Genomic DNA, 14431 nt, shown 5'->3' on the forward strand with positions numbered 1-14431 from the left:
CGCCTCCCTTGTCCTAGCAGGCAGATTCTTTACCACTGAGCCATGTGGGAAACCCAAATCTGTTATACTTTTTTCCCCATTTTTTGGATTCTGTTTTTCTGCCTTATGAACATTGGGCTGCATGAATATTTTTAGTAATTTTCATTTTAAATAATACTTCAAATAAATGGCCCCTTTGGAAAAAAATTTTCTTTTTGGCTTTTGGAATCTTCAGGAACAAAGACCAGGTATGAATGTTCCTGTTCCAGCTGACCTGCGGTGACTTGGGTGCCTGCTTTGACTCACTTGGGCAATTCTTTTATTTTTATTGTTAAAGTATTTTATAGGGGTATAGTTGATTTTCACTGTTGTCTTAGTGTATAGTACTTCATGTGTACAGCAAAGTGAATCTGCTATACATATATCTACTCTTTTTAAGATTCTTTTCCCTATAAGTTATTACAGAGTTCCCTGTACTTTATAGTAGGTCCTTATTAGTTATCTATTTTATATGTAGTAGTGTGTATGTGTCAATCTTCCAAATTACCCCTCCCCTCCCTTAGCCCTTGTATTTTCTGCATCTGTAAGTATATTTCTGTTTTGTAGATAAGATCATTTGTAGCCTTTTGTTGAATTCTACATATAGGCAAAATCATATGCTATTTGTCTTTCTCTGAATCTGACTTATGACAATCTCTAGGTCCATCCATGTTGCTGCAAATGGCATTATTTATTCCTTTTTATGTCTGAGTAATAGTCCATTGTGCATATATACCACCTCTTCTTTATCCATTCCTCTGTTGGTGGACATTTATGTCCAACTTCTATGTTCTGGCTATTGTAAATAGTGCTGCAATGAACATTGGGGGGAATTACGGTTTTCTCTGGATATTTACCCAGAAGTGAAATTGCTGGATCATATGGTAGTTCTGTTTTTAGTTTTTAAAGGAACCTCTGTATTGTTCTCCATAGGGGCTATACCAGTTAATATTCACACTAACAGTGTGGGAGGTTTCCCTTTTCTCCACATCCTCTCCAGCATTTATTGTTTGTAGGCTTTTTGATGATGGTAATTTTGACTGGTGTGAGGCGATACATCATTGTAGTTTTGATTTACATTTCTCTAATAATTAGAGATGTTGAGCATCTTTTCATGTGCCTTTTTTTGCCATTTGTATGTTTTCTTTGGAGAATGTCATTTTTGATCTTCTGCCCATTTTTTGATTGGGTTATTTGTTTGTTTTGATATTGAACCATGGACTGTGTATGTATTGGAGAATAATTCCTAGTTATTTCATCTGAAAATATTTTCCTCCATATTATGGGTTGTCTTTTCATTTTATTATGGTTTCCTTTGCTGTATAAAAGCATTTAAGTTTAATTATGTCATATTTGTTAATTTTTTATTTTATTTTCACTACTTTCAGGCGTGGATTAAAAAGTTATGACTGAAGTTTATCTCAGAGAGTGTTCTATCTGTTTTCACCTGAGAGTTTTATAGTGTCTGGTCTTACATTTATGTCTGTAATCCAATTTGAGTTTATTTTTGTGTATGGTGTTAGGGAGTGTTTTAATTTCACTCTTTTACAAGTAGTTGTCCAGTTTTGCCAGCACCATTTATCGAAGAGACTGTCTTTTCTCCATTATATATTCTTGCCTCCTTTGTCATAGATTAGGTGACAGTAGGAGCATGGGTTTATCTCTGTACTTTCAATCCTATTCCGTTGATCTATATTTCTGTTTCTGGTACCAGTAGCATACTGTTTTGATTACTGAAGCTTTGTAGTATAGTTTTAAGACTGGGAGCCTGATTCCCTCAGCTTTGTTTTTCTTTCTCAAGATTGCCTTGGCTATTCATTGTCTTTTGTGTTGCCATACAAATTGTAAAATATTTTGTTCTTATTCTGTAAAAAATGTCATTGGTTATTTGATAGGGATTACATTGAATCTATAGATTGCTTTGGGTAGTTTCTTTGTTTATTTGCTGTAGGTCCTTGTTGAAACCTTTTATCTTTTCATCTTTCTTTGAATGAGTTGAGGTCTACACAGCTGTAGCAACATGACATTCTGAACATTTCAGGTAATGTCCTGTAGTTGTGAGGGGATAATCAAGTTTTCTATTAAACTTTTCCCACAAATGAGAGTTTAGGTTTTAGCTTTAGGTCTACTTGGATCTCTTAGTTATTGGTAATGGCACATTGGGGTGAGAAATATTCTCTGTAGCAAAGATCAATATCCTCACTGATGTATGGGTACAAGATTAGCAGGTGTGGGTATGTGTGGCATGAATTCACCATCCCTAACTATTTCCTAGTAATAACTCTGAATCATAGTCTTTGATAATGAAAAATGAGAATGATACTTTAGATTTAAAAGCACTGGCACCTAGAATTGATTGCCTTGTTTTTGTGATTTCAACTGCAGCTGCATTGGACATAAAAAGTGAGATTACATAATGATAATTGAAGCCATAATGATGAAAGTCTGAATAATGACATGATCCTCACTCATATAATACTGTCAACTGTATGTCAATCCAGTTGGGATTAATAAAATCACCTTTCTAGTTCTTTCTAAATTCATAGTGTTTTTTTCACTGTATTATGGTCCCAATCAATAGACAGTAATATTATGAGTGATATTATCATTACATGCAAATGGTTAAAATGTCATAAAGAAGTCTTCTCACTACTATATATTAATAAAAAATAGATAATTGTTAAGGACCTACTATATAGCAGAGGGAACTCTACTCAATACTCTGTAATGGTCTATATGGGAAAATAATTTTAGAATAAATGGATTTTATGTATATGTGTGGCTAATTCATTTTACTGTACACCTGAAACTAACACAACTTTGTAAATCAAATATGCTCCAATAAAAATTATAAAAATAAAGGAGTCTTCTTCATAAAGTGATGGAAGGAACGAGGTGAGGGGGTGAAGAAGGAGACTGACTATTCCTCTTCTTCCTCATTTAGTTTTGAATCCTGGGGAGGTTGGCCTGGTCCTGTCTCTAATCGTCACACTTACGGGGATGTTCCAGTGGTGTATCAGGCAAAGTACCGAAGTTGAGAATATGGTGATGTTTATCTTTCTGTTCTTAGTCTTTTCAAGTCTCCTTGCTGTTAAATGGAATAAAAGCAATTCTAATGTAAAATAGTAAAACTATCCTTTTTACATCATTGTTAACAGAGGGATTTTTTAAAAATATTTTTCTCCATCTGCTTAAAGTTAATGTTAAATAAAATATTTTCATCTTTTTCTCAGTTTTATGTGCTCCATGTCAACAGGTTTTATAGTCACAAACTATTCTCAAGTATAATAAATGTCTCTGCAGGAGGGAGGTCATGTAATCCTGGAGAGAATATGAGCTAATTTCTTAGCAGCTTGTTTATCTTTGTTTCTTAAGGGGTAGTTCCTCATTTTTTGGAAAAAAAAAAAAAAGAAGTCAGTACTTTTAGGTTTGTTTATTTAATTAAGTTTCCTCTGCCTTTCCCCCCACCCATGTTATCATTTATTCTTGTATGGGTTGAGCACCTGAAATTGCTGGAAGCCCTTCTTTCTGGTAGGATAAGCTGTCTCTCAAAATGTGCTCTCAAAGGTGTTGAGTTCTAGTTGTTTAAGAGGACTTAGTCAATATGTAAATTATACACTTTTTAAATATTTGCACCCTCTCCTAAAGGGAGAAAAACAATAAAAATGATGTCTTTCATTTTGGTCTTCTAACAGTGTAGAATGTGACTAATTTTTAAAATGAAGTTTGATGACCGTCCAGTCCTGCTCATCTGTAACATGTGGCCCTTCTGTAACCACACATTACTAGTTGGTGTCCATACGTGTTCTTTTCTTTGAAAAAAATTCTCTTTTTAAAATATTCAGATGTGAAAGGTAGAGCAATAAAATCTTAAACATTCATTTCTCTAATTCTTTTAGCTTTAAGATAAAGTTGAAGGAAGTAATTGTAAGTAAAAGGGTTGAAGATGATGAACAAATTTGCAAATCACCCAAGGCCCCATGACTCCTACTTCTGTCCTTTGTGAATGCTGAGACCTGAGATATTCTATACCATATAAAAGCAAATGTGAAGATATAAAAGCAGAAGGTTTCACTTGCAATCTCTAAAATTCATAAGCAAGACTGTCTGATACTAACTCATGTGATGTCATATGCATTTCAGATGATTTCAGTAGAAAGGGGGATTGAATATATAGACCTTGAGAAAGAAGCACCCTGGGAACTCGAGTATCGTCCACCACCATCCTGGCCTCATGAAGGAAGGATTTACTTTACTTATGTTAACGTCAAGTACAGCCTAGATGGGCCTCTGATATTGAAGAATCTGGACACGCTCATTGACCCAAGAGAAAAGGTTAGTTTAAGCCATTTGCCTCTTTAAAATCCAGCTAAAGATTTAGCAACACATCTGCTCTTGGCTTCCTTGTCAGTGTGTCAGGCGGACTCTTTGTTCCTAATGGATGCAGATTAGATCAGTGACACCATAGGTGAATCTTTCTTGGAAACTGAACATGGAATGGGGATACCAGCAATTTTTTCCCTGTGGAGTGAGCTCCCTCATGGTGGTAGATGGGTCCTGATCTCCAGGGCTTAATCTTAACCTGACCCAGGACACTCTCCAGGACACCAGATATTCATACTAAGTCTGGGAAGTCAGCCCTGGCTCCCTGCCACTAACTGTCCAATATCCCCCACCTTCCCTCCTTTCCATCTTTTCTTCTTTGTATTTCTGAGATCTCCTCCTCCTCCCATGGTGCCCTTAGGTTGCTGCTTTCTCCTCTCTCCATCAGCCTTTCCTGTAGACATGTCCTCCATTCACCGACACTGAACTGTCATCACCCTGCCCCACCCTGCAGACTGCTTCTTTCTGAAGCACAGATCTGACTTTAACTGGCCTGGGTGAGCTGCTGGTAGAACCACAGCACAGCCCCAAGCCCAGTCCAGTAGGGACTGTGGGGTGAGCTCGTAGCCACTAGAGAAGAGCCAGAATCACGATTCAGTCACAGGTGAGGCACCAGAGCCCCAGATGGAGACAGGGCCCAGAGACTCGTTTAGAGTCAAAAGCAAATCGAAGGGAGCAGGGAAGATTCACATTGGAGACAGCAAGAGGCTAGTAACCTGGACCTGCTGGCGTCCATGTCTGCTGGTGATGTTCCTTTCATGCTCAGATTGGGGCCCTCAACTGGGACCAGGGCAGACTCTTGAAGAAGAGATTAACCCAGAACAGATAAGGTGGTAGGAAGCCCTTCCTCCATCTCCCTCTGCAGCCAGTATGTCTTCTGATTTACACACACCCCTGCACTCGGGTTATGTGTAGCTTCTCCCAAAGCTATGTTTTCCCAGCTTCCAGTGTGCAGTCTTCCCCTCAACCTGAGAGACCCATCCCCTCTGTCATCTGGATGGTGAAAGTCTCCTCATTTTCTGAGGCGACTTGAATGCATCTTCGAGACTCTCAATTCTTCCTCAGTGTCTTATGTTTTCTTTTAACATAGCATTTACAGTACACTTGTGGTCATAGCAGGCAAAAGTTAGAAGGAACTAAATCCTTCCTTACAATGAAATATTATTCAGTCTTAAAAAGGAAGAAAATTCTGGCCTATGGATAAACCTGGAGGACATCTTGCTAAATGAAATAAACCAGACACAAAAGAAATGAAAACTCTGATTCCATTCATGTGAGTTTCCTAGAGCAGTCAAATTCAAGAAGACAGGAAGTAGGATCGTGGTCTCCAGGGACCGCGGGAGGGGAGATGGGGAGTTGTTTGTCTAAAGTGTATAGAATATCAGTTTTACAAGGCAAAAATAAATTCTCGAGCTTGGTTGCACAATAATGTGAATGTATGGAACACCAAGCTGTCCAATAAAATGGTTAAGTAGTTAAATCTTATGTGAATTTTATCATAATTAAATTAAAAGATAGCACCTGTGACATGCCTTGTAATTTGAGGACTGCATCTCATAGTACCTTGAAGCTTTTTAAAATCAGGAAGTGTCTTATTTTCATCTTTGTTCCCTAGAAAGTGGCATTCTGCAGGGCACAGAGAGAGTACTGAGGGATTGCTGGATGACAGGGTGAGTGAGTAATACACAGGTGTGAGCAACCAGGAACCAACACACACACAGAAGACAACTCTGTAAATAACCAAAAGAAATGCTCTTTTAAACTCTCACCACCCCAGACCCACCTAGTGGACTGTAGCTGTAATTGAATGAATGATAGCCTTGTAACATGAAAATGAAAAAATAAATATTCAACTTAATGCATAAGTGCTACTCAGGGAGCAGCTTTAGTTAGTCACAGGGCAAAAGCTGGCCCTAATTATTTCTAGTTCCACTGTAGGTCAGGAAGAAGGTGAACTGCCATGTCAGGAAAACATTCACCACAGCTCTTGCTACAGTTTTGTCCCTGAGAGCTCTGAAGGTGATGTTTGTTTACTCTCAGACAATAAATCTATCAGATTTTCCATTGTAAATGTAATTCTGTTAACTTGTCTTAAAATTTCCCCAAAGCCATAGAATATGAATTATCTAAGAAACTCTGTAGTAAAACTTAGGAACATAAGAGATTCTTATTCTTCCTTCTTAAATCCTGCAAGTCATAGGATTATTGAGATTCTAAAATGTTTGAGGGCAAATTAAATTTGGAGACTGAATTAATAACTGCAGCAACTTGACACAGTATTGCCATTAGCTTCATTTCTGTGTGGGGAGATGAAACCCGGGCAGCATGTTCATGAAGCCATTTCACTCCACCTGTGTATACCCTAGGTTTCCTCTCCTGCTCATGGGTCCCCACCCCTGTCACTCAAGGACACACCTTTGGTGTTGGATTTGATTGAGAGAGGCTGCTGTGAGTGGGGAGGGGATGTGGGAGTGAAGCAGCCTAACAGAAGCGGGGCTTTATTCTCTTTCCCTCATTTCCTCTCCTGTCACGATTCCTGGAAGTTACCATCAATAGGAAAGTGTAGTAGGTACTATGCAGGACTTTAATCCATGGAAAAAATGACAAGTGAAAATAAAGAACCAGGACTTCCCTGGTGGTACAGTGGAGAAGAATTCACCTGCCAATTGAACCAGGGGACACTGGTTCAATCCTTGATCTGAACTGAGAAGATTTCACATGTCACAGAGCAACTGAGCCTGTGCTCCACAACTGCTAAGCCCACGTGCCACAACTGCTGAGCCCACGTGCCACAACTACTGAGCCTACATGCCACAACTACTAAAGCTTGTGCTCAGCAACAAAAGCAGCCACCTCAGTGAGAAGTCCATACACTGCAACAAGGAGTAACTTCCACTCATCACAACTGGAGACAGCCTGCCCAAAGCAACCATGACCCAGCACAGCCAAAAACTTAAACAACAACAACAACAACAACAATTAGAAAAAAAAAAAAAACAGCATGAAATAAATAGCATGCTGGGCTTCCTGGTTAGATTCTGAACATGGGCTGCATTTTTCATTTAGATGATTTTGTCAGCTAAGAATAGCTGTAGTGTAGTGTGAAGAGTTTGGAGAAGGAAATGGCAACCCACTCCAGTATTCTTGCCTGGAGAATCCCAGGGACAGAGGAGCCTAGTGGGCTGACGTCTATGGGGTCGCACAGAGTCAGACACGACTGAAGCGACTTAGCAGCAGTAGCAGTAGCAGTGGTTGATCTGATCATTTTAGAAAGTCCTGGGCCATATTAAAGCATTTCCCAGCTCTCGAGGTAGATTGATTTTGTTTGTTCCTGCTCACGGCTCTTACTTGGATAATACACTTTTACAGATGCTTACTAGACTTTGCTATAATGTGCAAAATTATTAGTTTCTATAGTTTCTCTTTTTTTATGTACTGTTTTCTTATAAAGCCCTCCCTTTACTCTCAGCTTGTCCTGCTTCCCCTGTGAAGCTACCTCATTCCTTGTGACTCAGACTCTGGTGCCAGAGCAGCAGCACCTGCATCTCCTGGAGCTTCTTAGAAATGCAGGGTCTCAGGCCCATTCAGACCACCTTCTCAGCATTGGATTTAAACAGGACCTCCTAATAAAGTCCTTTCTCTCCTATGGGCAGTGTTTGATGATTGATGACCTGTGATTTCCAAAAAATGTCTTTGACAGTTTGAAACTGAGCTCATGAATCACCCAAACCCCTATTGTGACTGAGCAGGAGGCACTAGAAAGCTCTGTGCCACTTACTCTACAGATTTACTTACGTTTATATTCTATAAATTTGATTTAGGACATATCTGAATGGTGTAGTGGTTTTCCTCACTTTCTTTGATTTCAGTCTGAATTTGGCAATAAGGAGTTCATGATCTGAGCCACAGTCAGCTCCTGGTCTTGTTTTTGCTGATTGTATAGAGGTTCTTCATCTTTGGCTGCAAAGAATATAATCAATCTGATTTTTGTGTCGACCATGTGGTGATGTCCATGTGTAGAGTCTTCTCTTGTGTTGTTGGAAGAGGGTGTTTGCTATGACCAGTGCATTCTCTTGGCAAAACTCTATTAGCTTTTCTCCTGCTTCATTCTGTACTCCAAGGCCAAATTTACCTGTTACTCCAGGTGTTTCTTGACTTCCTACTTTTGCATTCCAGTCCCCTATAATGAAAAGGACATCTTTTTTTGGATGTTAGTTCTAGAAGGTCTTGTAGGTCTTCATAGAACTGTTCAACTTCAGCTTCTTCAGCATTACTGGTTGGGGCATAGACTTGGATTACTGTGATATTGAATGGTTTGCCTTGGAAATGAACAGAGATCATTCTGTCGTTTTTCAGATTGCATCCATGTACTGAATTTCGGACTCTTTTGTTGACTATGATGGCTACTCCATTTCTTCTAAGGGATTCCTGCCCACAGTAATACTGGTTATCTGAGTCAAATTCACCCATTCCAGGCCACCTTATCCTAGAATGTCAATGTTCACTCTTATCATCTCCTATTTGACCACTTCCATTTGCCTTGATTCATGGACCTAACATTCCAGGTTCCTATGCAATATTGGTCTTTACAGCATCAAACCTTGCTTATATCACCAGTCCCATCCACAACTGGGTGTTGTTTTTGCTTTGGCATGAGAAACACTGGGCTGGAAGAAGCACAGGCTGGACTCAAGATTGCCAGGAGAAATATCAATAACCTCAGATATGCAGATGATACTACCTTTATGGCAGAAATGAAAGTGAAAGAGGAGAGTGGAAAAGTTGGCTTAAAGCTCAACATTCAGAAAACAAAGATCATGGCATCTGGTCCCATCACTTCCTGGGAAATAGACGGGGAAACAGTGGAAACAGTGTCAGACTTTATTTTTCTGGGCTTCAAAATCACTGCAGATGGTGACTGCAGTCATGAAATTAAAAGACACTTACTCCTTGGAAGGAAAGTTATGAGCAACCTTGACTGCATATTAAAAAGCAGAGACATTACTTTGTTAACAAAGGTCTGTATAGTCAAGGCTATGGTTTTTCCAGTGGTCATGTATGGATGTGAGAGTTGGACAATAAAGAAAGCTGAGCACTGAAGAATTGATGCTTTTGAACTGTGGTGTTGGAGAAGGCTCTCGAGAGTCCCTTGGACTGCAAGGAGATCCAACCAGTCCATTCTAAAGGAGATCAGTTCTGAGTGCTCTTTGGAAGGACTGGCATCGAAGCTGAAACTCCAATACTTTGGCCACCTGATGCGAAGAGCTGACTCATTGGAAAAGACCCTGATGCTGAGAGAGATTGGGGGCAGGAGGAGAAGGGGATGACAGAGGTTGAGATGGTTGGATGGCATCACCGACTCAGTGGACATGGGTTAGGGTGGACTCCCGGAGCTGATGATGGACAGGGAGGCCTGGCGTGCTGTGATTCATGGGGTCGCAAAGAGTCAGACACGACTGAATGATTGAACTGAACTGATATTCTATAAATTGGGCCTTTACAGTATAATCTAATTCTGTGATTCTACTGTATTTATTTGCATCTTTCCCTGGAGTCTGTCTTCATCACAGTTTTCATCCTGCTGTCTGTCCTTCTCTACACCACCCTTCTGCAGGGACTGAAGGAATTTCCCATGGGCTCAGCCCTGGCTTGAACTGGAGTCAGAGATAGCTGAGAAAGGCAGTCAGAGATTGCTGAGCGTACATGTGCTCTTTCACCAGCTGACGGGATGAAATATGAGTCTTGCTGCCCCAAGCAGGGCAGGAAGTCTGTCCTGTCTGTTCCCCAGGTACCACGTGCCCCACTCAACTGCAGGTTTCTCTCAGCCCAGCTGTGGGTGCCGGTTCTTCCTGCTAACAGCCAGCCCACCTGACCTCAGGCACACTCTTGCTCCCACTCACCATGTATATGCCTGTATTCACATCGTACTCTAACCTTCTGGTTGTAGGATCTCTATGTTAGGCTTGTGCCTTTAAGTGCAGCTACGCTTCTCCCCACTTTCTCTGTTCTGGCTACACAAAGGGACATGATAAGGTGCCAGGCCATCCAGGTGATAAGGAGGCCATCAGCAGATGGAGAAGAGCCCGAGGATGTGGATTTAAGTCCCATCCTGTGACTTATGGGCTCTGACATTTCAGGCAGACTAATTCATCTCACTAAGCCTCAATCTTTTCTTCTGCAAAATGGGAGCAGTAGGATGTAACCTGTAGGGGTGTTGTACAACTTAAGACAAGACATGTAAATGTAAAGCACTTACCACGGGGATTAGATTAATTGCTTGGATAAAGATGGCCATCATTTCATTGGGTGTTAAATGACCATAACCACTTATACTCAAAAGTTGTCTGTTCCATGAGAAAAGAGGTATTGGCCACTTGGAGTTGTATCTATAGCTGTAGGATCCATCTATTGTGTCTTTCTCTGTCTGGTTTATCATATAGTTAAATAATACAGTAATAGATTTTCCATGAATTTGTCTGGCCTGAGTTAGAAATCTCCGTTCCCAATGGAAGCTTCTTTTTCTCAACACACCACAGGTAATACAAATAAGACAGTCAAATCCAATACAAATTCTGCAGTCAACATTTACAGTTCATCTGAAGAAACAAGAAAATGACTATATTAGCTTTGTAAGCTAGAAAGACATAATAATTTTTATAGATGTTTTTACAAAAATGACCTAACATCTGTTAGGGTTGGGACAAGCCCACATGAGGGGACAGGGAGAGCATTTCCAAGGATTTAGGCATGTGAGACAACTTAGCGATGTGTGGTCAGGGTTTCAGCAGGTGGAGATGCATTTAGCAGAAATGCATGTGAAAGTGCTTTAGGAGGTGGAGTCAACATAAGCAAAAGCATGATGCCCTGATCCAATAAATGAAGAACTAGGCACCTGCAGAGCATTCAGGAAAATCAGCTACCAGGTGTGTAGCAGACATTTTCATGTTCAACCCTGAAAACTCCCGAGTCACCCCAAGGAAGGTGACTTGTGGACATGAAGGATGGAGAGGTCAGTGGGAACAGTTTTGTAGAAGAAACATTCTGGAGTGGAGTGATGGGCACAGAACCTGTGGCCTTTGGGAGTTTAATTTGAGAAGTGAGAGCCTGAGGACCAGAGTGGGCAGATGCAGGAGGCGGGGAACCTGGAGCTGTTGTGCCTCCAGGAAAATGTCCCAGGAAAGTGATTCCATTTTTTTTGGAATCAAACTGATGTCGATTAAAACCAAGATATAACACTCGGGTTTGTGAATGTGCAGGGAATCGAGCTTCCTCTGAAAATGTTCATACTTGATTCTCAGCAGTTTCACATCTGAGAATTTATCTGAAGGAAATCCTTCAGAATGTTTGCAAAAAAGATTTAGCTTCAAGGATAGTTAGCAGTTATTTATAATAGCAAATTATTGGAAACTGCCTAAATATCCAGCAGTAGGGGGTTTGTTAAATGATCACATATACTGTAATATTTTGTAGCCATTAAAATAAATATTCTTATGAAATACTAAATGAAAACACATAACAATATGTTTATATTAATCCCATTTTGTTTATATATGGGAACTTGTGTCTTTAAGAACACATACAGAAGTCTAGAAAGTAAAAATATCTTGAAAATGTTTTTTTCAGAGTGCTAAGTATAGCTATTTATTTATTTTTCAAATTTATTTGCACTGATTATGATTAAGAATCATAATCATAAAAGTTTTTTTTTAATAAATCATAAAATAAAGTTTGTTTTAACTTGTTTTTTAAAAGGTAAAGCAGCCTGGCACTGCAGTGCTGACTGTGGATCTTAAAATGAACTGAGTCATAAAACACTGCAAGAGTAGAGTCTTCAAGGCTTGGCACCATGCTGGACTCAGGGAAGGGAGGTGGACAGTTCAGCCCCTGAAGCTGGGAATGAAGTCGTGAGAGTAATGTGGGAAAGACAGAGGAAGTGGTTGCTTTGTGTTTGGCATTTTGTATTGATTATGTTGAGTTTGGTGTGTAGAGAGAAATCCAGGTTCAAATGTCTAACAAGTTGATGTCATCATCAGAGACCAACCTGGCTGGGAAAACAGAAAGGGGCCATTTCAAAGCAAATATAATATTTTTTCCAAGTGTTTTTATAATTTTATTTATTTATTTTTGGCAGTGCTGGGTCTTTGTTGCTGCTTGGGCTTTTCTCTAGTTGTGGTGGGCGGGGACTCCTCTAGTTGTGTGCCTGGGCTTCTCATTGTGGTGGCCTCTCCTGTTACAAAGCACAGTTTATAGGGTATGGGGGCATCAGTAGTTGTGGCATGTAGCTCAGTAGTTTGGGTTCCCAGGTTGTAGAGCATAGGCTCAATAGTTGTGGCACACAGGCTTAGTTGCTCTGTGGCATGTGGGATTCTCCTGGATGAGGGATTTCACCCATGTCTCCTGTACTGGCAGGTAGATTCCTTACCACTGAGCCACCAGGGAAGCCCTCCAAGTGTCTTTAATTGAAGAATGTGGGCTTACTAATACTGGTGACACTCTTCACGGGCAATTGGTAAAAACCCTTTGGTTACCCAGAAAAGACATTCAGACTATAGTTTTGATGACTGAACTGCAGGATAGCCAGAGCCAGATTTTCTTTGAGTTGCCTTTTTCTTTTTGGGGGGCCTGTGGCCAGGCAGCCTGTGGGATCTTAGTTCTCTGACGAGGGACTGAATTCACACCTCCTACAGAGGAAGTTTGTAGTGATGCTTTCTAAGGCCCACTTGACTTCACATTCCAGGATGTCTGGCTCTAGATGAGTGATCACACCATCATGATTATCCGGGTTGTGAAGATCCTTTTGTACAATTCTTCTGTGTATTCTTGCCGTCTCTTCTTAATATCTTTTGCTTCTGTTAGGTCCATACCATTTCTGTCCTGTATCGAGCCCATCTTTGCATGAAATGTTCGCTTGGTATCTCTAATTTTCTTGCAGAGATCTCTAGTCTTTCCCATTCTGTTGTTTTCCTCTATTTCTTTGCATTGATCACTGAAGAAGGCTTTCTTATCTCTTTTTGCTATTCTTTGGAACTCTGCATTCAGATGCTTATATCTTTCCTTTTCTCCTTTGCTTTTCGCTTCTCTTCTTTTCACAGCTATTTGTAAGGCTTCCCCAGACAGCCATTTTGCTTTTTTGCATTTCTTTTCCATGGGGATCGTCTTGATCCCTGTCTCTGTCTCCTGTACAATGTCACGAAGCTCATTCCATAGTTCATCAGGCGATGGAATTCCAGTAGAGCTATTTCAAATTCTAGAAGATGATGCTGTCAAAGTGCTGTACTCAATATGCCAGCAAATTTGGAAAACTCAGCAGTGCCCACAGGACTGGAAAATGTCAGTTTTCATTCCAATCCCAAAGAAAGGCAATGCCAAAGAATGCTCAAACTACCACACAATTGCACTCATCTCACACGCTAGTAAAGTAATGCTCAAAATTCTCCAAGCCAGGCTTCAGCAATACATGAACCGTGAACTTCCTGATGTTCAAGCTGGTTTTAGAAAAGGCAGAGGAACCAGAGATCAAATTGCCAACATCCACTGGATCATGGAAAAAGCAAGAGTGTTCCAGAAAAACATCTATTTCTGCTCTCTTGACTGTGCCAAAGCCTTTGACTGTGTGGATCACAATAAACTGAGGAAAATTCTGAAAGAGATGGGAATACCAGAGCACCTGACCTGCCTCTTGAGAAATCTGTATGCAGGCCAGGAAGCAGCAGTTAGAACTGGACATGGAACAACAGACTGGTTCCAAATAGGAAAAGGAGTATGTCAAGGCTGTATATTGTCACCCTGCTTATTTAACTTCTATGCAGAGTACATCATGAGAAACGCTGGACTGGAAGAAACACAAGCTGGAATCAAGATTGCCAGGAGAAATATCAATAATCTCAGATATGCAGATGACACCACCTTTATGTCAGAAAGTAAAGAGGAACTAAAAAGCCTCTTGATGAAAGTAAAAGACAGTGAAAAAGTTGGCTTAAAGCTCAACATTCAGAAAACGAAGATCATGGCATCCGGTCCCATCACTCCA

The 14431-nt window shown here is 40.3% G+C and overlaps 1 protein-coding gene across 1 annotated transcript in view; it reads left to right on the top strand.

Moving 5' to 3' along the window:
- Positions 1–14431, top strand: part of LOC138088944 (ATP-binding cassette sub-family C member 4-like) — a 143920-nt gene that overhangs the window by 91680 nt on the left and 37809 nt on the right. The window contains exons 23-24 of the mRNA XM_068984201.1: positions 2963–3063; positions 4162–4353. Of these exons, the coding sequence (XP_068840302.1) occupies positions 2963–3063; positions 4162–4353 (293 nt within the window). The remainder of the gene's footprint in view (positions 1–2962; positions 3064–4161; positions 4354–14431) is intronic.

This window comes from Capricornis sumatraensis, chromosome 12 (assembly GCF_032405125.1).
Source record: "Capricornis sumatraensis isolate serow.1 chromosome 12, serow.2, whole genome shotgun sequence".
Classification (NCBI taxonomy): Eukaryota; Metazoa; Chordata; class Mammalia; order Artiodactyla; family Bovidae; genus Capricornis; species Capricornis sumatraensis.